At 43.5% G+C, this 26947-nt stretch overlaps 1 protein-coding gene across 2 annotated transcripts in view; it reads left to right on the top strand.

The window, feature by feature from the left end:
- Nucleotides 1-26947, top strand: part of LOC126260961 (laminin subunit gamma-1) — a 1198090-nt gene that overhangs the window by 860777 nt on the left and 310366 nt on the right. The window contains exon 1 of one of the 2 annotated variants that reach the window (XM_049958486.1): nucleotides 8446-8736. The exons of the other annotated variant lie outside the window; for it this stretch is intronic. Within the exon in view, the coding sequence (XP_049814443.1) occupies nucleotides 8637-8736 (100 nt within the window). The 5' untranslated portion in view covers nucleotides 8446-8636. Of the gene's footprint in view, nucleotides 1-8445; nucleotides 8737-26947 lie in introns of those variants that run through there. 2 annotated transcript variants of the gene reach the window in all.

Genomic DNA, 26947 nt, shown 5'->3' with positions numbered 1-26947 from the left:
GTAGAAGTGAATCGACGACAGTTGTTCAGCGTGCATTTCGAACGAAGTATAGTGTTAAACCTCCTGATAGGTGGTGTATTAAACGTTGGTATAAACAGTTTACAGAGAATGGGTGTTTGTGCAAATGGAAAAGTTCTGGACGGCCGAGAACGAGTGATGAAAATGTAGCACGCATCCAGCAAGCATTTGTTCGCAGCCCAGGAAAATCGACTCGCAGAGCTAGCAGAAAGCTGCAAATTCCACAATCAACTGTATGGCACTTATCTGTCCGTAACTACCTGAACGTCAACTACCCGAGGCGATGGATCGGCCGCCAGGCAGCCCGTGACAGAGCACTTCATCACTGGCCTCCAAGAAGCCCTGATCTTACCCCCTGCGATTTTTTCTTATGGGGGTATGTTAAGGATATGGTGTTTCGGCCACCTCTCCCAGCCACCATTGATGATTTGAAACGAGAAATAACAGCAGCTATCCAAACTGTTACACCTGATATGCTACAGAGAGTGTGGAACGAGTTTGAGTATCGGGTTGATATTGCTCGTGTGTCTGGAGGAGGCCATATTGAACATCTCTGAACTTGTTTTTGAGTGAAAAAAAACCTTTTTAAATACTCTTTGTAATGATGTATAACAGAAGGTTATATTATGTTTCTTTCATTAAATACACATTTTTAAAGTTGTGGTATTCTTTTTGAATCATCCTGTATTTTCCCAGACGCATTTCGCCTTTTTTCATTTTAAGACATCATCAGTGGGATCTATAATGACACAGTTTTGATATTTATTATTCGTAGATTATAAAAAGGTTCATGTCTAGCATTTTATGTAAGAAAGTAATCACTTCCGGTTCTTCCTATTTTTCGGTGTTTCCTTTCACCTGGTCACATAGAGGTCGCAGTACCACTCGATTAACGAAAACGCATCTAGGACAATAAAATTCAGTGCAGCAAGAGAAGACGTTTTTTATTTACAAAACAAATATTTCTGTGATTTCTGCGGAGGATCACCACGGAAACAAACTCACTATTGAGAAAGTTTAGAGAACTGACATTTGCGACAGACTGCTGAACTATCCCACAGACAGCAACGCACACCTCAAGTACATATCTCCAAGACAAGATAAGTGAGAACTTGTATGAAAGCATATAGACAATCATTTTTCCCTCCATTTACGCGTGGAATGGAAATGGAGATGACTAGCAGTAGTACGTGGTACCCTCCACTATGCGCCATAAAGTGTCTTGTGGAGTATATATGTAGAAGTAATTACTACTCTCTCTCTCTTCTGTGTGTGTGTGTGTGTGTGTGTGTGTGTGTGTGTGTGTGTGTGTGTGTGTAGTACCGTGACCAGAAGCGTGTACGAATGCGAACCAGAAGCGTGTACGAAGGCGATGGTCCGTGTACATTCGTAAATCGCTCTTTAGTTCGATCACGTGTAACACTCATGAGCGAGGCTGACGATGACTTCTGGAATGTGGTTATTCTGCAGTGACTGTTAGCGCCTGAACAGATAGCTGAGGTTGTTAATGAATGCTGACCGACTTTGACGTTACCTCACCAAAAGTTCTGCGGATGTAAGCAGTAATATTTTTCTGAACACGCGGATATATCAGGGTGACACAGTAAATGTCAAAATAAATTCCTCTCCGTACCTCACAGTATTCTGGTGGACATGACTGGTATGAGTATTACTGGGCATTTCACTTTGCTCGCACATCGTCAGATACATATCTGTAGACCGCATTAAGCCAATTGGAATGTTTATTACGACAGTACAACATCAAAAGTTAGAGCTGTGCAGTACCAGCCCTGGGTAGATTTCCGACAGAGGTAAATACAACATCTAAAGGCTTACGTACGTGGTGATGTAGTGGTCATAGCACGCTTATCTTGCATTCATGAGAAACCCCATCTGAAATCCCAGATTCAGTTTTGAGGCTTCCATGCCTCAGTCGGCAAAAACGAAACCGTTGTAGGATCACTTAGTTGTCCGTCTGTCTATCTGTCCGTCCGACTGTTAAAAGCCCTTTCTCTCAGGAACTGGGGGACGTATCAAGCTGAAATTTGTCACGTACTGATGTCTATAAGCCCTTGGCGGTGTACAATAACTGAAGCCTCTAAGTGAATGCAATCAAAAGATACTGCCATTTAAATCACATAGTTCGACACTAGCAAACACATTCATCAAAATATACAAGGTACATCCCACAGATTTACAGTGTTGAAATTTGGCAAGAAGTAAGGTTTCACAGTACAAGTAAAGGAAAAAAATCCGAAAATTATTAATTTGTAATTATATCACACGAAAAAATTTTTCCTTTGTCATTTGTCATCCGATTTCAAACTAGAAATTAAAACGATCGGTCGTTCTGCATTCAGGCTGACTGGGTCGCAATGGTAAAAGTTAAGCATCAGGCAAGGAACGACTTTACTGTTCATATGGCGGGTTTCGGAATTTATCCACCATGAGATATACAGAAGCGGTTACTGCATGTAGATACGGCGTTTAAGTTGTAGGCGAAACAAACATTCGCAGGTTAGTCTTTTACCATTGTGAACTAGTGAGATTGTCTCTGCATGACTTTGTGACATTATCATTGAAATTAAAACATTCCCGAAAATCTTCGAATCTCTGGGACCGTTATCTTTCCAGTATTGATGTCAATTCTCGATTCCTGGAATGAATGAAGTGCCTGTATACATAATTAAGTTTGTATGGAACCCTGAGTGCGCGAGTCATACTCGCACCTGGCAAAGGTTTTCAATGGTTTCCGTAAGTCACTGGAGATTTCTGCTGATTTGGTTACTTTGAAAAGTACGTGCCCACTTCCTTTCTCATATTTATCCTATCCGAGTAACTATGTAAACAAAGAGAGATGCTGGTACACAACATTCAATAATGACCTAATAACACACTAACTGCACATATCCCGTTACGAGCACAATGTTGCAGCCGTAGTTACAGGAACTCGAAAGTACCGGGGCTCAAATCTCAATCTTGCCATCTACGTTTGGGTGTGCCATGATTTCCTTGCGGATAATACAACACTAGTTACATAATGACCATGGCCGATTTATTTCGTCATTCTTGTCCAACTGAATTCAGTATACATGTTGATGGGCCACTGAAATTTATCTTATCTTTCGCCATTTTGCAAGATACATCTCCTTAGCTGCGTCCTCACGTATAACCATAAGGTGTGTTTATAAATAACTCATCTGCCATCAGTCACGATTTTCTTTATTTTATTTTTCACACGACACGCTTCGGGAAGTGATTCCCATTTTCAAGTGCGTTTTTTGTGTTTGTTATGCCATTTCTATGTGATGTTGTCGATATGTGAGAGTCTGCTTCATTTCGTTGGCTTTACTGCAATATATAAGAAAACACGCGATTTTTAGTTGGTTGTCGATCTTTTTGTGAAGTTGGTAGCGAAATTTAGAAGAATTTGTATTTACAGTTTCCTTATGGTCCATTGGTGCAGAGTCCCTCACACACTAAACATCACACACAACTTCTTGTACACATTTCAACATCGAAAACTGTTAGATAAACAAAGCAGTTACACAAATGTTCCTCAAGCAATCAACAGCGATGACATTATAGGTCTTCCACAGAGTATGATATGCTTTTGTACAGAGGTTATTTACCTTAACAATTTGGATCATAATTTACTTATATCTATTTCACAATTGTGCTTATTTCTATGTGTTACTATTTTTATTTAAGTATATTATCGAAATATCTCAAGAAATTCACTGATTCACTTTCAAGTTTTTCGTTTAATATTTTATCTTCATATTTTCTGTAATGTGAATATATCTCCAGTTCTTCTAGCAAATCCGTTTTATGTTCTTTATAATAATCGGTAGAGTACTTTGACATTTTGCTCTATTTTTCCAAATGGTTGTCCTGTATTATGTATATGTGTTGCTATGGCTGATGTAGTGTGTCTGTGGTGTGTGAAGGCTTTTATGTGCTCTGTGTACCTGGTGTTGAAATTTCGGCCTGTTTGTCCTAGGTAAACATCGAGCATTCCTGGCATGTTACCTTGTATATTCCAGAGTCTGAGTATGGATCATGCTTACACTTTATATTATGTATTAGTTTTTGTTGTAGTTTATTAGATGTAGAAAACACAATTTTTATTTTGTGATTTTTGAAAATATTTGCAATCTTCTGTGATACATTGCCAATGTGTGGGATACTAGACATACATTTGTTTTTGTCTTTTTCTTTTGTGGTGCAGTTTGTACCTGGGTCTTTCTTCACTTTTTCTAGGACTGTGTCAACCATGGAAGCATTGTGACCATTGGCAACTGCAATCTTTTTCACTGTGTTTATTTCTTGGTGCATGTTTTCTTGGTTAAATGGTATTTTAGTTGCCCTGTGTAGCACTGATTGTATGCTGCCTGTTTATGGATATTTGGGTGACATGAGGTTGCAGGGATTGTGGTGTCAGTCATTGTGTTTTTCCTATGAATTTTGCCGGCCGGAATGGCCGTGCGGTTCTGGGCGCTACCGTCTGGAGCCGAGCGACCGCTACGGTCGCAGGATCGAATCCTGCCTCAGGCATGGGTGTGTGTGATGTCCTTAGGTTAGTTAGGTTTAATTAGTTCTAAGTTCTAGGCGACTGATAACCTCAGTAGTTAAGTCGCATAGTACTCAGAGCCATTTGAACCATTTGAACCTATGAATTTTGAATGTGCATGTGTTGTTGCGTCTTGTAATATTTAGGTCCAGAAAGTTGATACTATTGTTTTGCTCATGTTTCACTGTAAATTTGATTTTCTCATGTAGATTATTTAAGCAATTTAGAATGTCTGTGTTGTCTTTGGTATTCCCTTTCACTAACAGTAGTGTGTCATCTACATATCTCCCATAAAATTCAATTTTCTGTAGGCAGGGTTCTTCGCTGTTAAATAATAAAATAAAATAAAGAAAATCGTGCCTCGTAGCAGATGAGTTATTTATAAACAAACCTATTGTTTTCAAAGTCGCGGACTTTCAGAACCATTTATAATGGATCAAGTCAGATTATAACCGTAAGTACGTAGCGAAATGCACGACCAGAATTCGTCAGTTCAGTTTAGCCCTTGGGTGACTTCGTGCACCGGGAAGTCTGCCTGCGCTTTCGTGTGAGGCTTCAGGGCCGCGGAGTTGCTCGCTGGGCCGAGGCGCGCCCAGGAGGTGCCCGAGGGAAACAAGAGATGTTTTCCCGCGCCGGGGCGTGATTTACAACTCACCTGTCATCCTGCTGAGCCGAAAGCCTGCCCGTCCCGTTACCTTCGCTCCCACCCGTGCTCCAGCAAGCTGGGGCTTCTTCACATTCCGATACCCTGTGTATCTCGACTATGTAAAGGAGCGTTCGGGAGTAGAGCCTCGTAAATCGTTCCATCCGCCCCAGATCGCAGCCGGAAAGTCAGGAACAGGCGCTATGTTCGGCCATTGCCTCGTAAAGTTTACTCAGAAGACATAAGCAGAAGACCATACTTCTGGATGAGACTAGCACTGCATAGACACACCGACAGCTGATAGATGGATTGCATTGCTTTTGTTTTACAAGTTTCGGTCTTTCAGATCATCTTTAGCTGCAAAAGCATCGTCATGGTGTAGAGGGATCCACGTCATGATTTGCAAACACATTTATCGTGTCATTTTACGTCAACAATATATGATAAATATGTTTGGAAAGGAGGATTTAGGCATGTGTAACAGCCGTAAAGCTTTTTTTAGCGTAAGATGATCTGAAAGTTTGAAACTGTTTTTTTAAAACAATCTAACAGCTGGTTCTATGTCGAAGGGAGGTGGTGAAATAGTGTGCACTTAAAGCAAAATCTATTTTGACACACTCGTATTAAGTAAACTAAAATAGTACGTATATAAAGTTGGCGCAGATTTTCTTCTTCTAGTGTATTAAATCAATTTAAGTTTTAACTCCAAATTTGCAGAAGCAATTCCTCACGATTCCCCAACCCATGGTAAATACACCCGCAGTAGGTCGGAAATTGTTGGCTTGAGAAGGGAACTTATATTACTGAAATGTATTTAAATGGCAACATGAAACAACTTTCATGTTTATACTGCAACAATCTGTAGAATGCTCGTTTCTGGGATGAAGAGTCATCACAAAAAGATTGTCTTGAGGTGTCCTTGTACCACAGTTTTTGGTCTTTTCCTACTTCTTTGTAGATGCAGCACAGCTTATTAGGTTAGATACTGACTTCATCGCGCCAGCAAACCGATCATGGTAATCATTGTCATCGTCACCATCAGAACTGCCCGAAACACTCAGTATGTACCTCAGATACCTCAGGTGCTTCTAATGTTTCCTCCTTACTTCTGGTTCTCTGGTCGTAGCTTGTGCTCCAGAAATGTACAGCATTGAGACAGAAGTGATGACACTTTCTGCAGGACCTGACCATCATTTTGCAGGACAATGCTCAAGCGCGTACAGTGCCAGCTGTTACTGATTTGTTTGACTGATGGGGCGGCTAAGCGCTATACCACCTACTGCACTGCCCTGTATTAAGCCCTCGTGAGTTCAATTCGATTTCTAAAATGAAGGAAACACTTCACGGTATTCGCTTCAGAACGGGCAATAGACCGCGCCGCTCGAACTGTCAACGCAGCTGGCACTACTAAGAGTATGCTACGGCTTCACATCACTGGCAACGTGTGATACACAATGCTGGCGACTATTTTGAAGGTCACTAAAACTTTGAACCACGTATCTATTTGGTACGAGCTGTAAATAAGTAGTTGCCACTATTAAAGTTCCAACCCTCGTATATTTTCTGCTATCGAATATCGGGTGTGTGATAGTAAAGACACACAAATGTTTCGCCTCACCCACACTGGAGTGGCACGAAAAACCACATATTTTTGTTTCGACAGTCATCACTAAAGTTAGGGGCAGGAGGATAATGCGAATGGTACCTGAAGTACCTTCTTTGGCTCTCTGTAGCATAGCTTGCTAGTATAGATGTAGACATGAAAAAAAAATCTACATTGTGACTGTGGAGGCTGTATGATGCCAGCCATCATCTTCTACTATCAAGCAGTTGCCAGCTCTCTGACCCTTGGAGACGTTACTTCACATTGTGGAACAGTGATTCCCAACCTGGGGGTAATTATTCCCTGGGGGGTAAAATGAAGGATGGTACACAAAACAGGTCCGAACGATGTTGCAGAGTTAACGGAAAAAGCATGCGAAGTTCAGAAGAACGCGAAATCCCGAAGAATGGCTAAAATTTACAGACGCGCGAAATTTGGCACGGACTTCAATGCGAGATGCCTTTAATAGGTTCTACAACGAAACATTGTCTCGAAATTTGGTAGAAAATCCGAAGAAATTCTGGTCGTATGTAAAGTACACAAGCGGCAAGACGCAGTCAATACCTTCGCTGCGCAGTGCCGATGGTACTGTTACCGACGACTGTGCCGCTAAAGCGGAGTTATTGAACGCAGTTTTCCGAAATTCCTTCACCAGGGAAGACAAATGGAATATTCCAGAATTTGAAACACGAACAGCTGGTAGCATGAGTTTCTTAGAAGTAGATACCTTAGCGGTTGCGAAGCAACTCAAATCGCTTGATACGGGCAAGTCTTCAGGTCCAGATTGTATACCGATTAGGTTCCTTTCAGATTACGCTGATACAATAGTTCTTTACTTAGCAATCATATACAACCGCTCGCTCACCGATAGATCTGTACCTACAGATTGGAAAATTGCGCAGTTGTTCCAAGAAAAGTCTTTCATTCTACAGTCTAGTTAGTTGCCAAAGTTGGTGATAATATGGGAGGGGGCGGGGGGGGGCACCATACGTTGTGGGTGGGGGGGGGGGGGGAGGCAGGGCTACTAGCTAATGTCTAACTACACTCAAGGGTCTAAGAAAGGTTAGGAACCACTGTTCTAAGAGCTCCTCAACTGGCCTAACGCCACTGATTGCAACCCGTTCCAGTCTTCCCAGCAAGGAAAAAACAATCCCTGGCGATGCCGGATATGGAGCTATACTCCTCCGATTGGCAGTCAGGCCATTCAGCTGCGGGCATAAACAGAACAGAAAAACCAGGAAGAACGGCTACAAAGTGTGTACGCGACGGTCGTCATTACAAACCCGCTACGGATTCTTTTTTTCCAGCAAGCAACAGCGGACCACAACAATTACGAGCGGAAGGCCACTCAGCGGTGGAACCTTACGGGCCGCTACCGCAAAGTCGCGCCGGCCCGTTCCGCGCGGGCAGCCACTGACAGAAATTACCGATCGCCGGGCGCCGCATCCGCAGCCACAGGTAGCAGGCAGCGCGTGCCCCGTTTTTTGTTTCCGCGTATCGCCGCCGCGGAGCAGCGGGCAGCGGGCGGCGAGAGGCGCGCGACTCGCGCTCTGCCCTCCCCACCGCAGTGCCGCTCGGGCCTCCGCCGCGGACGGACGTTCGCTCGATCGCTGTATCACGTACCTACCTCCCTCGACTTCCGACCGCTGGCTGCCGCGTTCGCGAGAGCTCGTGTGATATCTTCCGCTGTCCAAAGTACGGATGCAAATTTGTCTCTTTCCGCAGGAACGCTGTTGTCGGTGATTCTTCGACAATGTGTGGATAACGTAGTAACGTGAACTATATAGTGTTGAGTGACAATGGCGTCGCCGTGGATGTTCTCAGTATTGTTGGTTCTCCAGACGGCGTCCGTGTGCGTTGCCAGCCAGTGGGACGGAGTCTCGTGGTTCTTCGATTCCTGTGAGTAGACCACGTTCAAGGTTATTGCCTTCAGCGTAAGGCCCTGCCCTACCTTTCGACTCAGCAGGCCCAGATCTAAGGGGGGAAGGAGGGGGGGGGGGGCAAACCGGGATATCTGCACCGGTCGGCAGTTTCAGGGTTCGCCAAATTCACATTCTTGAATAAGAAAAAACTCGTTTCAGAAAGCGCCTAGCATCCAGCGCACGTTGGTCTACCGAGTATTCATATGATTTTGAAGCGCATCCCAGTTGGTTTTTGAACGCATTCTAAGTTGATTTCTGAACCAATCATAAGTTGATTTTTGAATGTGTGCATAGTGTACGTGATGTCTCTGCCAGGGGAATCCCCGTCATATCTAGAAATAAAAAAACCTTCCCGCAGACAAAAGAGGACGGGGCTGTATGTGCTGAGTCGAATAAACCTGAACGGGTGAAAGCCAATTGCTGTTTGTTTATGTGGTTGATTGGGTGATCAGCGTTGTTATAATTACTAGCGATATCCGTAGATTCAAATTACCAGAATGGAAATAAACGACTAATAGGAATAACAGATAAGAAATATTACATGTTATCTTATCGGTGTATCCAGGAACACAGAAAATAATTTGCCGGATCGCTGCACTAGCAGTAGCACAGTCCCCGATTAGCAGCCGCTTCAGGTTCTACTCTCGGAATAGCGTGGAAAACGTAATAACACCTAACCGGATAATAAACGCGGAATAACTGTACCTGCAATCCTGGCAGTTGAGTGGAGGACAAGTTTTGACAATGGCAGGAATAGTTACAGAATTAGTGATGACAAGATCGTTTGTTAGAACGAGGAAGGAGAAGAAACAGGGACATCATACAAATTATATGGAAGAACATGACGATTCCAAATTTATGTAAAAATATCGTACTACTAGTTTTCGATCTCACGCTTGAGGAACTGGAGCGTATGAATGAAATGTGAAACTATTTCCTAATACAAAACTTTCTGCTTGTAGTAGGCCTAATAGGAATTTGATTGGTACTTCGTAAATTACGCTGTCGCGTTATTTATGCAAACGAGGTACAGAAAATGACCATTTGTCCAAAACAGTCTCGTTTATTTGGCAATACTGGAAAGGCCTGTTCCGTTTTATCTAGCAGGCTATGACAAAATAGACGTAATCAAATCGACAAACCACACCAGTTTTGGGTTACTATCCGCATTAACATTTTTTTTAGTGTTAGACAACGACACTTTGATTTTTCTTGTAGCAAAGCGTTTGACGAACGTTGATGACGTAATAGATTCTTTCGCAGGAAGAAAAGCACACCGTGTAAAGCTGTAGCAAGAGCAGAGAGAAAAAAAAAATGCTGGAACCTAAGGACTGAAGAAATGTGTACTATCTTGCTTGTCTCTTGCCTTTACTAGTTGTGTGTTTCCTATATTTAATTTTGCATCACACAAAAGAGAAAGTTATTAGCTAATAGGCAATAGGGAGTGCAAATTTTCTGTAGAGGTCTTACTCTCCTGGTCACGACAAATCCCACCCAGTACTAATTGTGAGTTTTTTTTTAAGGAGTAGAAGCAGGAGAGGCGCCACAGGATATTTTAATTTCCACTGCCCTGAATACAGATTTGATGGAAGCTGAAGCATACACCTTTCAGTTCCACAGAACGAAATACAGTGAAGTGCGATAGACGAATGCTGTGTGAAGAGGCGTGGCACTGCACTCTGGCACACTTAAGACCCAATAACATGTCTTACATTTCCTCGAACATACATGTTTTACATATCTTACCCTTCAGAAAGATGAGATCTATAAAATGAACATATTTTTGAAAAATCGTCTTTTCTTTAATTTTTGACGTCCTATCTGAAACGCTCGAAGGGAGGCGCCACTATCAAGCTTTTGCCCCGACTCGGAAATATTGTAGACCCGGGGCTGTGACTCAGCACCACTCAAGCAATTATTAATTAATTAAAGTACGGTTATGAGGAAACCAAACGAAACCTGTGATCACACTGAGGATTTCTCATGGAGTAAGTAGCGTTTTATTTCGTATGGAAAGTTATTGACCGATATAGAGGTAACTAACACAGACGTGCCCCAGAGAAGTGTGTTAGGACCGTTGCTCAAAATGGTTCAAATGGCTCTGAGCACTATGCGACTTAACTTCTCAGGTCGTCAGTTGGCTAGAACGTAGAACTAATTAAACCTAACTAACCTAAGGACATCACACACATCCATGCCCGAGGCAGGATTCGAACCTGCGACCGTAGCGGTCACGCGGTTCCAGACTGAAGCGCCTAGAACCGCACGGCCACACCGGCCGGCTAGGACCGTTGTTGTTCATGTTGTATACAGATTATAGTTTGTCTCAGGAGGAACGGTCAATGTTCAGCGACATGACAGGAACGATCATTCGAAGCAATAAAGTATAGTAAACACGGTCTCTGAAATGCACACCTTAAGATCTATGAGCACTTCTTCATTTTAAATGTAGTAAAACAAATCTCTTCTGCTGCAGGCTCTGCTTTCCATGTTTTGACAGGATGTAGTAAGAACCAAAACAAGAAAAAAATGTCCGGTAAGCAAGGGCTCTAAAGTGCACTCGTAACAGCTGTCAACTCTTGTTTAGTAGAAGAGATGTTTCACAGTTGCAAAGATGAACAAGTGCTCATAGCTCTTAAGGTATTTACTTTAGAGCCCATGTTTACGGGACATTATTTTCTTGTATTGGTCCCTACTGCCCATACTACCACCTCTCAAAATATGGAAAGCAAAGAGCTCTCCGTAGAAGAGATTTGTTTCACAATACTGAAGATGAAAAAAATTCTCTTAGCTCTTAGGGTATGTATTATGCGTTTTAGAGCCCATGTTTACTAGACGTTTTTGCTCTGAATAATCGTTCTTGTCACATCCCTGAATTTTGACTATTCCTTCTGGCACACCCTGCATCAGAGACGTGACAGACAGTATTAATAGCATCGGCAGATTTTTCGCGTGTGATGCGATTTTCTGTAATGAAATACTATCTGAAAAACGCGACTCAGAGGGGACAAAATCCAAAACTTGTCAATTACGATATAACTCATTCGGTGAGATTCAAAACGTTTCGTGTCCCAAGAACTAAATTTGACAAGTAGCACGCAAAACTTATTGTATCTCAAAACACTGATATTTGTCTATTTAATATTTTCAGTAGATTACTTTGGTACCTGAAAAGCAAGCATACATCTATAGTATAGGCAATCTTTTTCTGTTACTAATACGTATGAGGGTGCCATCTTTTTGAGTCAACAATGTGAACTTGCAACCTCGAATGATTAAGTCCACATTAATCAACAACTATTGAAATAAAGCTAGAAAACATTAACAAAAATAATTTATTCCCTGAAATTGAAAATTCAAAATATAAAAAAAGGAACGATTTAGCAAATAAAAAAAAAGCCATATTATTACCTCTCCCAAGTGGAGAAACAGGGAATAAACTTTATTAGAGGCTTATTCAACTTTAATAGAATCTATAACACTTCTTTTGCTTATAAAACTTCCCACCTGTTCTCGTTAATGGATTTATTGCATTACCTTCATCATTTCTATTTTTTTAGTGTCGATTAACATAACTGAAGTTGTTCTGAATGCTACACTTTTACGGGTCAGTTATGTAAAACGTAACCTAGATGAATGTGGGAAATCTCGCGGTCGAACCAAACATTAGCATTATAGGATTGCGTCACTCCGGTTTGTCACATTACTGTGCAGCATGCCAAATGGAGTGCAGAATTACTAGCTCTGTGACTGCATGTGGCGGTGTGATACATCCATAGACTTTCGGAAGATCTCAATCCTGGGGAGCAAGTTTTTTCTACCTTGAAATTTCGCACTCTTTCCCTCTCTTCTAGCGCAGAAAATTGCATTTTCTTTTTCGGCTGATGTGTTTGGGTATAATAAAGTACAGATTTATACAGAATGTAGCGCAGCTTTCTAGCATTTAGCTCTCTCGTGTAAAACTGACTGCAGAATCAACAAACTATTACGGGATTTTCAGATAAATAGTGAACTACTGCTGTGGTGCAGTTTACATCAAGCGCAGGGGTGGCGGGGGGGGGGAGGGGGGGCGTCCTTATGGCAGTTGGGGACGGGTTACTGGCATGCACACTGCTACCATGTTCATTTTTTGGCAACTGGCGCCAAAGTGTTAGAGCAGCTCGTGTCTGCAGTACGCTAAGATCGAAGACATATTACCCAATTCCTTGTGAACTCAGTGACAATTAACGAAACCCAAGATGCATAGTGACGCTAAAGCTTCTGGATATCTCGTCGCGGTCGCCAGTGTTAAATCTACGCTTTAGTGGAATTGCAGACGATGATTGCTACAAATTCGAGAGAATTCTGAACAGAAAGCCTGTACCTAGAATCCAGGAGGGGCAGACGCCCCCTCTTGCCCCCCCCCCCTCCTTCTGGATGCACATGGGTGCAATGGGAAGTATTCTCCGCAATGCGCTTCGTACTAGCTTGTAGAGTAGAGATGTAGATGCACCTCTAGTTCTAACTCAGCGCATTACGTCACTGCCAGTGTGCAAGGACAGATGACATTAGCGTCTGTAATAACGCCAGAAAATAACTACCCTTCCTTTTTCTTCTTTCATTCAACTGGTCTACAGAAGAGCGTTGTTGAAACCGTTGTGAGTATTCGTGAAATTATTGGTTGTTTGGAGCATATAAAACAATTATTAATACGGAAGTATCATTCAAACCTTTTTGAGAGCGGAAGGAATCTAATAAACGATAAGTAGTACTTCCACCTCCCCACCCAATCCGAATTGCGTTTTTCGTAGTTCGTAGACGAGGACGATGATTGTATAGTAAACCAAGTCAACGTTTGTATTGGTTCAAATGGCTCTGAGCACTATGGGACTCAACATCTTAGGTCATAAGTCCCCTAGAACTTAGAACTACTTAAACCTAACTAACCTAAGGACATCACACACACCCATGCCCGAGGCAGGATTCGAACCTGCGACCGCAGCAGTCCCGCGGTTCCGGACTGCAGCGCCAGAACCGCTAGACCACCGCGGCCGGCAACGTTTGTATTGATGACAGCTTTACGTATATTTTTAATGTAAATAATATCCACCCATATAGTTGAGAAGGTATGTTTATTACTTAATACAGCTTTTCTATACATACTTTCCAAACCGCGAGACTGCTACGGTCGCAGGTTCGAATCCTGTCTCGGGCATGGATGTGTGTGATGTCCTTAGGTTAGTTAGGTTTAACTAGTTCTAAGTTCTAGGGGACTAATGACCTCAGAAGTTGAGTCCCATAGTGCTCAGAGCCATTTGAACCATACTTTCCAGTTTTGACTGTCAGAATGAAACTTGCGTTAATTATGGTTCGAACACAGACATCGGTCTACGCTACACATCGACCTTTATGTCGCATTCATATTCGTTGGCTTCGTCAATTCAAACCACACTGTCTCCTTCCAACCTCCAACTATGCTGCAGGTCAGACTGTCACCAAGACCAAGATTTCACAGCAAGCTTCAGAGGGCAACGTAAGGAAGATTCAGCACCATCTCAGAATAGCGCGGTAAGGTATCTCTATGACTTCTAAGTTTTCTGTATGTTTAGGAAACGCACCTTCGATCAGTCTTGAAACAAACGCTCTTGACACATTGTATAAGTGTACAGACAGTTACTTCCTTTGCGCGTCATCCGGTGACAGAACAGGATGATCTCTTGTCTTCCGCTGTGAGATGTAAATGTGGATATTGAAAGGATGACTAACAAACACAATGGCACACTTTCTTAGAGAGACCTAGATATTGGAAGAGTGTCTAACAAACACAATGCCGAATGCTTCTTTATTTACAGAAGAATGGAAAAGCAGGTAGGGGCGAACTTGAGGAAGATCAGTTTCTGTTTCGTAGAAATGAAGGAATACTCGAGGCTGATCTGACCGCACGACTTATCTTAGAACATACACTGAAGAAACGCAAATATACATTTATAGCATTTGTAGACTTAGAGAAAGCTTTTGACAGCGTTGACTGGAATACTCTCTTTGAAATTCGAAAGGTAGCAAGGTTAAAATACAGGAAGCAAAATGTTATGAACAACTTGTACCGAAATCAGACAGCAGATGTAAGAGATGAAGAACGTGAAAGGGGAGTAGTGGTTGAGAGGGGAGTGAGACAGGCTTGTAATCTATCCCCCATTTTATTCAGTCTGTACACTGAGAAAGCTCTGAAGAAAATCAACGAGAAATTTTGGAAATTGAATTTAAGTTCATTTTTGGAACACAACCTACGGCCAGCTTAGAGACAGAAGTGATGACACTTTCTGCAGGACCTGACCATCATTTTGCAGGACAATACTCAAGCATGTACAGTGCAAACTGTTACTGATTTGTTTGACTGATGGGACTGCTAAGTGCTATACCACCTACTGCACTCCCCTGACTTAAGCCCTCGTAAGTTCAACTCGATTTCTAAACTGAAGGAAACACTTTCACGGCATTCGCTTCAGAACTGCTACAAATTCGTCGGGCAACAGACAGCTCCGGCCGCAGTGGCCTAGCTGTTGTAGGCGCTTCAGTGTGGAACCGCGCGACCGCTACGGTCGCAGGTTCGAATCCTGCCTCGGGCATGGATGTGTGTGATGTCCTAAGGTTAGTTAGGTTCAAGTAGTTCTAAGTCTAGGGGACTGATGACCTCAGATGTTACGTCCCATAGCGCTTAGAGCCATTTGAACCATTCAGATCATTAATTAACTTCTCGGAGACTATGAGCAGATACCGAGACGCTGTTGCACAAGCTGGTTTTGGGGAAGTTCTGTCACTTCTCCGTCCCTAGCGGTCGAAGTTCCGGCTACGAACACTGCATCTCAGTCCCACGCAGTAAAAGCGTCGCAGCGTATTACCATGCCAGAGGATGGGCACAGGTTCTCAAATGAAATCTTCTTGCGTTCTGTAGATTTATAAGGCTGTTCCAAACCTATTTAGCAGTTGAACATGCAGTGTTTACGACAACAAATCAGTCATCAACACGATGTAGGCGTTATCGCTTGGACACACTTTAGTGATCCACTTCACCTAGCAGTTAGTGGTGAGATCTACGTACTAACGAGAACCTAGTTTATTTTTAAAGCTTTCTTTACTTTCTTTTCTCTGTGATGAAATATCTTTAATTTTTCTTTATTTTCATGATCCACATGCGGCATATGCACTGAGGTGTCAAAAGTCATGAGATACCTCCTAATATCGCGTCAGACCTCCTTTCGCCCTGCGTGGTGCAGCAACTCGACGTGGCATGGACTCAACAAGTCGTTGGAAGTCCCCTGCAGGAACACAGAGCCATGCTGCCGCTACAGGCGTCCATAATTGCGGAAGTGCTGACGGTGCAGGATGTTGTGCACGAACTGATCTGTCGATTATGTCACATAAATGTTCGATGGGATTCATGTCGGTCGATCTGAATGGCCAAATCTTTCGCTCGAATTGTCCAGAATGTTCCTCAAACCAATCGCGAACAATTGTGGTCCCTGCACTGTAGTGTAGTCGCTCCATCTGTTAGGTATACAAATGATCCCCAGCTCAAGGGCTATCCAAAACATTTGATCCTACCTTTCTGTCACGAATAGAACCGAGGTATGAACCTCGAAAAAAAAACTTCTTTTTGTGCGCCGCGTTTTGGGATATGTTGGTAGCGCTTGCTCTCCCGTGCTTACCGACAGGTTTCTGGGAATACATCCCAACAGCCGTCAACTCAGTGCGGCCACGCAGCCAGATTTGATCACCTCATCACGTATTATATAAGACTGATATCGATATTTGTAATAATGCACTATACGTCACATAATGTAAGGCGAATTTAAAACACATGCCAATGCTTGAGCAAGACTCCAACCTGAAAAGTCCCATTTTGGGATATATTGGTAGCGCATGCTGTCACGTGCTTACCGACTGGTTTCTGGGAATACATCCCAACAGCCATCAACTCAGTACGGCCATGCAGCCAAATTTGAACACCTCATCACCTCAAAAAATGGTTCAAATGGCTCTGAGCACTATGGGACTTAACATCTATGGTCATCAGTCCCCTAGAACTTGGAACTACTTAAACCTAACTAACCTAAGAACAGCACACAACACCCAGCCATCACGAGGCAGAGAAAATCCCTGACCCCGCCGGGAATCGAACCCGGGAACGCGGGCGTGGGAAGCGAGAACGCTACCGCACGACCACGAGATGCGGGCACACCTCATCACCTATTATATAGACTGATATCGATATTTGTAATCACTATACGTCACATAATGTAAGGCGAATTTAAAATACATGCCAATGCTTGAGGCGAGGCTCCAACCTGAAAAGTCCAATTTATTCGTTCCATCTATCATTCTGTTTTACAATTTGACGTTGGCAATAGCGGTGGTAGACGTCGCCTTAGCTATTGGCGAGTGATTCCATTGGGGCTCATCACATGTCGTGCTCTCAGCAGTGACATTTGTTGGTCGAATTCCCTGCAGTCGAGAACGAGAATATGGAGTGCTTCATCCTCGAGAAGCGTAATATATTTCAGTACTGGCTGTCTTCGATTGCGTCAAGCACGCGGTGACGGGATTTGCCTGCGTGGGACAGGCCTTTCTGGCAGTTGACCGTTTGTCACTGAAGAACTGGCACTTGGAGTGTGTCGGCGGTCCGGAGTGCTATGCAAATGCAAATAAATCGCCCGGTCATAATCGGGGACCGTTGCCCGATGCGATCATAAAGGCGGCGCCCGGCACTTTATGGTGATTACCCTGTCCCACGTGCCCACGCCGAACTGCCCCCTTTCTATCTCTGACGCGCCGCCTACGGGCAAACAAAACGGCAAGCGCGGATTTTTTCGCAGTCTTGCAGATCGTATTCCGCGGTTTCCTGCGGGATTTACCGAGCGAAGCAATTACTGTGGAGACGCAAGCGACTACATTTAAACACAGCAAGCACTATTCACCTCACCTCCAAAGGTATTTCTTACCACGATTATACTCAGATATTCGCGGATGAAACGATGGAAAACAACTGAACATCTGTTGACTCTGCTCTTTCTTGCCAGTAAACCCGCCGTCTCCGAATCCTTACGGAACTGAACTCCCACCTATAAAGCAGCTTCAAGCTTCCAACACAGTTCTTTTTAATTCCGTGGATATTAATACAACCGATATTGCGAACAATTTACATTTTTCTCAGAAGCTGGTTTTCTCCTAAATTATGTGTCGCAAAATGACATAATTTTGTAGGTATGCCGCGCGGGATTAGCCGAGTGGTCTGGGGCGCTGCAGTCATGGACTGTGCGGCTGGTCCCGGTGGAGGTTCGAGTCCTCCCTTGGGCGTGTGTGTGTGTGTGTGTGTGTGTGTGTGTGTGTGTGTGTCTGTGTGTGTGTGTGTGTGTGTGTGTGTGTGTGTGTGTTTGTCCTTAGGATAATTTAGGTTAAGTAGTGTGTAAGCTTAGAGACTGGTGACCTTAGCAGTTAAGTCCCATAAGATTTCACACCAATTTTTTATGTAGGTATATTCAGTGGTGTATGTGGGTACTGTCTGCAAAATGTGTAGGGGATAGAGTTAATACTGAAACAAATCATAAATTGAAAGGACATGCTTGATGCTGAAGCTGTACTGCGTGAATAACATTTAGTAAGCGATAAAATGTTTTCTTATTATTATCATTTTTGGGGGCTTTAAGAGAAAAAAAGTTTAGAAAAAAGTTTGAAATTATTTTTAAAGTTCGTTGGAAGTCGCTAAGTGCTCTTATTCTGAAATATTGGATAATTTGCGCACAGTGAGTTGCCGTGCGTCAAGACACATGCTCAGTTTCTGTCTTTAATACTTGACTTATTGCGTTAAACCTTTAACGTATAATTACACCTGTTAATGAGTAGATTCCAACAGTATTTTAAATTTTTAGTATCGGTCAAAAATTACATTAAATCAAAATTTTGTTGCCTCACAAGCCTTTAGAAAGGCAAACTTGCAATTCGAAGTAGGTGACTGTTTGAGCCACAAAATTTCGGAGCATGTTCAGGGATATTTTCAGAGTATTTTGATTTAAGAGTCTCGAAGTCTGGGGCGGCTCGTTACAAAATAATGATGTAGCTGTGATTTATTCAGTTTGTCACCTCAGTTAGCTTTATTTATGGCAGAATACTTTCACAACAGTGGAAAAGGCTGTAATACGAAACACAGAGTACTGCAACAAGTCTCAAACAGATGCAAAAGGTGTGTAATGGGGTTGCGTTGATGGGAAAACATCTCAGCATAGTGTCGTTGAACTCCTCTTCCGTGCGATTCAGTTAACAAACAACTAATTCAGCTGCAGTAAAGTAGGCTGTACTGTTGTCAACAACAAGTACCCCAAGTTAATGGAACAAATATTTAGAAAAATTACACACTTTTCATACTGCCGATATTTGCATTCTTATGCAGATATTTTCGGTGCAATACTAATACAAAGATAAATGAGGACAATGAATCAAACTAAATGGAATTACTCTGTGACAAGCCACCGAAAATCCCGGGTCTCTTATGCCAAAATACTTTGAAAATGCTCCTGAACAACCGCTGAAATTTTGTCAGTGGAGTTATGGTTCACCATGTAGATTAGATTAGATTAGTACCTGTTCCATAGATCATGGATACGACACTTCGTAATGATGTGGAACGTGTCAGGTTAATAAAAGGTTTCTATACAAGATATTACATTACACAAAATATTACATGACACTTAATATTTTTAATTTTTTTTTGTGGGGGTTGGGGAAATTACCCACTTACTGTATCCAAAAATTCATCTAATCAGTAGAAGGAGATGCCATTAAGAAATTCTTTTAATTTCCTTTTAAACCCTATATGGCTATCTGTCAGATTTTTGATGCTATTAGGTAAGTGACCAAAGACTTTTGTGGCAGCATAATTTACCCCCTTCTGAGCCAAAGTTAGATTTAACCTTGAGTAGTGAAGACCATCCTTTCTCCTAGTGTTGTAGCCATGTACACTGCTATTACTTTTGAATTCGTTCGGATTGTTAATAACAAATTTCATAAGTGAATATATATATTGTGAGGCTACAGTGAAGATCCCTAACTCTTTAAATAAGTGTTTGTAGGATGATCTTGGATGAGCTCCAGCAATTATTTTGATTACACGCTTTTGTGCAATGAACACTCTTTTACTCAATGATGAGTTACCCCAGAATACGATGCCATACGTAAGCAGAGAATGAAAATAGGCGTGGTAAGCTAATTTACTGAGATGTATATCGCCAAAATTTGCAATGACCCTAGTAGCATAAGTAGCTGAACTCAAACGTTTCAGCAGATCTTCAGTGTGTTTTTTCGAGTTCAGCCCCTCATCAATGCATACACCTATAAATTTATAATATTGTACTGTAGCTAACGATTTCTGATCGAAGTCTATATTTATTAATGGTGTCATTCCATTTACTATGTGGAACTGTATATACTGTGTTTTGTCAAAGTTGAATGAGAACCCATTTGCAGAGAATCACTTAATGAATTTCTGAAAAACATCGTTTACAATTTCATCAATTAATTCTTGTCAATTGGGTGTGATAGCTATACTTGTGTCATCGGCAAAAAGTACCAGCTCTGCATCTTCGTGAATATAGAATGGCAAGTCATTAATATATATTAAGAACAGCAGAGGACACAAGACCGAACCTTGCCGCACCCCATTCTTAATTGTTCCCCAGTTACAGAAATCACCAGTTTTTTGCATATTATGTGAACTACTTATTTCAACTTTCTGCATTCTTCCAGTTAGGTATGATTTAAACCATTTGAGCGCTGTCCCATTCATACCACAGTACTTGAGCTTATCTAGAAGTATTCCATAATTTACACAATCAAAAAACCTTTGAGAGATCACAAAAAATCTCAACGGGTGACTTCCGGTTACTCAGAGCATTTAATACACTACTGCCCATTAAAATTGCTACACCACAAAGATGACGTGCTACAGACGCGAAATTTAACCGATAGGAAGAAGATGCTGTAATATGCAAATGATTAGCTCTTCAGAGCATTCACACAAGGTTGGCGCCGGTGGCGACACCTACAACGTGCTGACATTAGGTAAGTTTCCAACCGATTTCTCATACACAAACAGCAGTTAACCGCCGTTGCCTGGATAAACGTTGTTGTGATGCCTCGTGTAAGGAGGAGAAATGCGTACCATCACGTTTCCGACTTTGACAATGGTCGGATTGCAGCCTATCGCGATTGCGATTTATCGTGCTGGATCCCAACGGCATGGTATCACTAGCAGTCGAGATGACAGGCATCTTATCCGCATGGCTGTAACGGATCGTGCAGCCACGTCTCGATCCCTGAGTCAACAGATGGGGACGTTTGCAAGACAACAACCATCTGCACGAACAGTTGGACGACATTTGCAGCAGCATGGACTATCAGCTCGGAGACCATGGCTGCCGTTACCCTTGACGCTGCATCACAGAAAGGAGCGCCTACGATGGTGTACTCAACGACGAACCTGGGTGCACGAATGGCTAAACGTCATTTTTTCGGATGTATCCAGGTTCTATTTACAGCATCATGATAGTCGCATCCGTGTTTGGCAACATCGCGGTGAACGCACATTGGAAGCGTGTATTCGTCATCGCCATACTGGCGTGTCACCCGGCGTGATGGTATGGGGTGCCATTGGTTACACGTCTCGGTCACCTCTTGTTTGCATTGACGGCACTTTGAACAGTGGACGTTGCATTTCGGATGTGTTACGACCCGTGGCTCTACCGTTCATTCGATCCCTGCGAAACCCTACATTTGAGCAGGATAATGAACGACCGCATGTTGCAGGTCCTGTGCTGGGCCTTTCTGGATACAGAAAATGTTCGACTGCTGCCCTGGCCAGCACATTCTCCAGATCTCTCACCAGTTGAAAAGTCTTGTCAATGGTGGCCGAGCAACTGGCTCGTCACAATACGCCAATCACTACTCTTGATGATCTGTGGTATCGTGTTGAAGCTGCATGGGCAGCTGTACCTGTACACGTCATCCAAGCTGTGTTTGACTCAATGCCCAGGCGTATCAATGCCGTTATTACGGCCAGAGGTGGTCGTTCTGTGTACTGATTTCTGAGGATCTATGCACCCAAATTTCGTGAAAATGTAATCACATGTCAGTTCTAGTATAATATATTTGTCCAATGAATACCCGTTTATCATCTGCATTTCTTCTTGGTGTAGCAATTTTAATATCCAGTAGTATATTTCATTAGTGAATCGCCATGGCCCGTCACGGGGCGCCTTGGCACTTTTTCGATTTCAGATACGTTAGCGCTGCAAAATTTTCGGGTTAGATGATAATTTGGTTCGAAGTTGTGTGTGTGTGTGTGTGTGTGTGTGTGTGTGTGTGTGTGTGTGTGGTTACTCTAACTCCCACCTCTGACAAAACTTATAGCAGGTGGAAATTTGTGTACCATCACGCTTCGGTTTCAACGTTAAGCCGTTGGAACTAGAAATAGCAGAGAAATAAGTAGTTTCTCTAATGTTAAGAAACATGTTATTCTGTCGTCGAGCGCTTTCATTTCAGTAGGACTTCACGTAAATGCTTTTGGTGGAAGGGGAGAGTGAGAGTAATGCATATTGCGTTGCCACCTGTACATACGTGTCTCGAGTGCCGGCGACGCGACATGGGGCCACGCGCCGGTGCCGCGACCCCGGCACAGCCGGCTACAGATCCCGCCGCCGCCCACGGCCGCATACAGATTGTTTGCTTTAGATTAGCCGCACCCGCCCACACCGATTGACGCCGTCGGTTCGTCCGGCAGGCCGGTTGCTTCGGCGGCGGACTCCCAGCTGTGTCCACATGCTGCTTCTGGTCTCGATAAAAGAGTGCGAGAGATTCTGTTTACGCGGGAAAAAAAGCAGCGCCAATTTCTTGGACTGGCATGAGTGAGAGGAGCTGTTGAGCTGCTCTACTTCTGTAAGGAGGGAACTTCGAACCGGTCAGCGGTTGCAGAACCGTAGTCGATGTTCTTGGAAAGCCTACAATTGTGTCAGTGATGGTTTATCCATACGTATTATAAAAATGGACCACTTAGTGTCTGGAAAGTAGCACTGTGGGAGTAAGGACCACCTGCCTGCCAAAGTGGAGGGTGAACATGAATGTCGTGCGACTAGCGCCTCCCGTCGGGTAGACCCTTCGTTGGGTGCAAGTCTTTCGATTGGACGCCTTTTTGGCGACTTATGCGTTGATGGGGATGAAATGATGATGATTAGGACAACACAACACCCAGTCCCTGAGCGAAGAAAATCTCCGACCCAGCCGGGAATCGAACCCGGGCCCTTAGGATTGACACTATCGCACTGACCACTCAGCTACCGGGAGCGGACAAAGTGGAGGGTGTGAGTGTGAACCCTCTGCCGGGCACTTAAATGTGATTTGCAGAGTATCCATGTAGATGAAAAAGAAGCGTAGTTGACGACGATCAAATAGCCGGACTATATTCGTTCAGTATTTGGGAATGAGAGCATTTAGTGACTTGCAATGAACTTTACACATAATTTCAAACCTTTACGAGGCATTTTCTCGCTCGTTGCCCCCTCTCCTTCCCCCTCCCCTCTCCCCTCCCCCTACACATAAAATGATGACAAGAAAAATTTCTGTCGCTTACTACATTTTTACTGCTCATGCAGTAAAACTGCCACACCATGCATGTCGTTTTAATTTATTACTTCTATACTACTGACTCGGTTTGCAAGGTACTTCGCAGAAGGTGTCTACATATAGGATTGGATGTACGTGCAAAATTATGTCACTGTTTGACTAATAGTTCAGGAGACATGACGTCATAAACATTTAGCTCCATGAATACGAAATTGCAGGGCGAAGTTCGCTAGAGGTACAGATGCACTATGTATACAAATATGTGTCAGATATCGTACTTACATATCACTTTCTGTATGGTAAGAAGTACTGCGTTGGGGGTGGGGGAGTGGGGAGGTAAGAACCAGGAACTTCCTACTGGAGTGGGGTGTGACAGCGGAGACAGAAAATTAGAGAGGAAGAGATGGACACACAGAGAAAGGGAACAGGAGATGGACAGAGACAATGGCAGGAGGAGATGGAGAAACGAAAGAGAAACAGATGGCAATAGATAGAGGGAGGAGAAGATGGACGGAGAGGAGGGGATGTAGATCGGCAGAGTAAGAGGTAAATAGGAGATGGACTAATATAACTGGAATAAACACACACATGGGCAAAGCCAAGTACTCAACTAGTTGATAAAGTCACTCTGCCAGTTAGATTCTTTCATACATGGTACAACGCGTTTCGAGCACTTCTTTCCAGTTTTCTAGCACTGTGCGAGGGACCGAAGTCGAAGGTGAAGAAATCGCACATATCGCATTTGCCGACGACTTAGTCCTCTTGTCCAAATTTACGGAAGAACTAAGGCAGACGAGCGAAAGGGTGGAGAAAGCAGCGAGCAAGATCGGACCGCTGGTGAATGAATAGGAAACAGAGTATCTGGTGACGTCCAGGATCCATTCAAAGACCTGCTCCACCCACTGGTGGTCTAAAGTTGGTGCGGAGAGGGGAGGGCTACCTTTGCAAAAAAAAAAAAAAGTTTCGTATGAGTCATGGGTTAAACGCGACAATCTAAGCCGGAAATCGATCGTACTGCAGTATCAGTCTACTTGTTTTTCTTTCCTTTTTCAGATTTAGTAGTCCATCATTTAACTCTAGCTGTAAAAACACTATTCCAACCCGTAGGGCAGTATGGTTGCGAAACTCGGAGTGTCCGGAAAAAGGACCTAAATAATCTTCCGGTTTTCGAGCGGAAAATCTTAAGGAAGATCCGTGAGATTCGGAAGAGCCCAAATGTTGCAGGATGGATGATAAACAAACGGCTTGTATGGGCAAATTGCACAGACCAACATAGATGGTCTTTGAAGTCCATGGTGTTGACTCCACGCTAAACAAGACTACTAGTAGACCAAAGAAAAGGTGAAGAGGTGGAATCAATGACGACTTGCTGCAGACTGGCGTAGAGGACAATTGCCTGCAAAGAGTAGGAAATAGGAATCAGTGAATAAGGAGCCTCTGGGCTCGATCACTTAAATACTGCCTACATCATCAAATACTATACACTATTTATCACAAGTAAAACGTCCACGTTTCAGCAGTTATTGCCTTCTGGACTCATCAGTACAAGAACCTCCTATAGGTACAGGACTTTTTTTAAAGCATCCTTTGTAAGGGGTCTCATTAGAGCTATGGACATGCCAACTGTTTTATATTTTCCCCTGTTATTGCTGTTGCTCATTTACTGACGGCGAGATAGTAAAGTAAAACTGGTCCCAGCACTGGACCCTGCGGAACGGCGCCTTTCAGTTTCTCACCTCTGCTGGTCGTGCTGCGTGTCAGTCGGTCCATTCCGCTGGCAGAGAGGAGCGTTGTTTAACGGCACAGCCCATCAGCAGAGCCACGCCCCTCAGGCGCTACCTGGGCGCTAATTTCGCGCCGCTGCCGCTGCCGCCGCCACCGCCACAGGGTCAGCGGGTTAACAACCGGCCGGCGGCGAACCGGCCGTGGGCGGCGCGCAGCCTCATTAGGCGCAACTACATTCGCGGCCGGCCCATGCCACACGACCATACGCCGAGGCCACACGCGACACACACTCTCCAAACACTCATCAGCGAATCAAACAGCGTCGTGCACTGAGGTGACAAGTCATGGGGTACCTCCTAATATCGCGTCGGACCTCTGTCTGCCCGGCACAGTGCAGCAGTTCGTCTTGAAATGGACTCAACAAGTCTTCGGAGGTCCCCTGCGGAAATACTGAGCCATGATGCGTCTATAGCCGCCTGTAGTTACGAAAGTATTTTGTGCACTGACTGACTTCTCAATTATGTTCCATAAATGTTCGATGGGATTCACATTGGGCGATCCGAGTGGCCAAATCATTCGCTCGAACTGTCCAGAATGTTCTTAAAACTGATCGCGAACAGTTGTGGCGCGGTTACATGACGCATTGTCATCCATAAAAATTCCATGGTTCTTTGAGAACATGATGTCCATGAATGGCTGAAAATGGTCTTCAAGAAGCAGAGCATAAACATTTCCACTCGATGATCGGTTCAGGTCCACCAGAGGACCCATTCCATTCCACGTAAACACATCGCACACCACTATGTAGCCACCACCACCTTGCACAACGCCTTGTTGACAACCTGGTTCCACGGCATCCTGGGTTCTGCGCCACACTCGAAAACTACCATCACCTCTTACCAACTCAAGCCGGCCTCATCTGATCAGGTCAGGGCTTTCAAGTGGTCTAGGGTCCAACCGATGTGGTCACTGGCGCAGGAGAGGCGCTGCAGGCGTTGTCGTGCCGACTTTTCGTGGAACGTATATGTAGCGTGTGTCTCTGGAGTTTGTTGAAAATCTCCCTAATGCTGTCCCGCCAACTAAACGACGATCTTCATCGTATCTTCTCTATCTTTTCTATTCATCCAAGAAGGCAACATGGTTCGGGTTCCAGAGTAGTGATCAGTATTCAAGAATGGGTTGTACATTTTTTTTACAAACCCACATTGAAAGTTTCCAAACTCTGTGTGTGTGTGTGTGTGTGTGTGTGTGTGTGTGTTTGTGTGTCAAAATCTCTCGCTAGCAGTCTGAAAACGCACGCTGTAAAGTCCGACTACATATTCTGATACAGAATAACCTTAGCTACCCTCCTTTAAAACACGAACATATCTGTGCAAACTACTTTTTGTGTGTATGATATCAATTACTGCATCTGACAATATATAAATGAAGCTGAATATGAGGACTGGTCATCAGTAATATTCATAATGGCAGCCTCATGAAACAATCACATGCAATGACTAACTCTTACGTATTGAAACTGTGCCCTGGAACGAAAACGCACCTACTGAATTTGTATGAAATTTTCTCTCAAAAGGCTCGTTTAGGCCCTACAATTGTTTCTTACCTTACAACGGATAACTTAGCTCTGCTCTGTATGCATACTGTGAGAATATGTTGTGCTGAACTGCATGACCTAAAATAAATCACTGCGTGGTAAATTGCCTTGTCTTCTTTTACTTTAAGGCGTTCGTAAATTAGACATTTGTCACCTTTATTTAAAATGCAGTTCACTATCCACGCAATAGTGCAAGGCGTGATAGTGAAAATTTAACCAG

Source organism: Schistocerca nitens, chromosome 5, assembly GCF_023898315.1.
Source record: "Schistocerca nitens isolate TAMUIC-IGC-003100 chromosome 5, iqSchNite1.1, whole genome shotgun sequence".
NCBI classification, from domain to species: domain Eukaryota; kingdom Metazoa; phylum Arthropoda; class Insecta; order Orthoptera; family Acrididae; genus Schistocerca; species Schistocerca nitens.
This window is presented reverse-complemented; position numbering and strand designations above follow the sequence as displayed.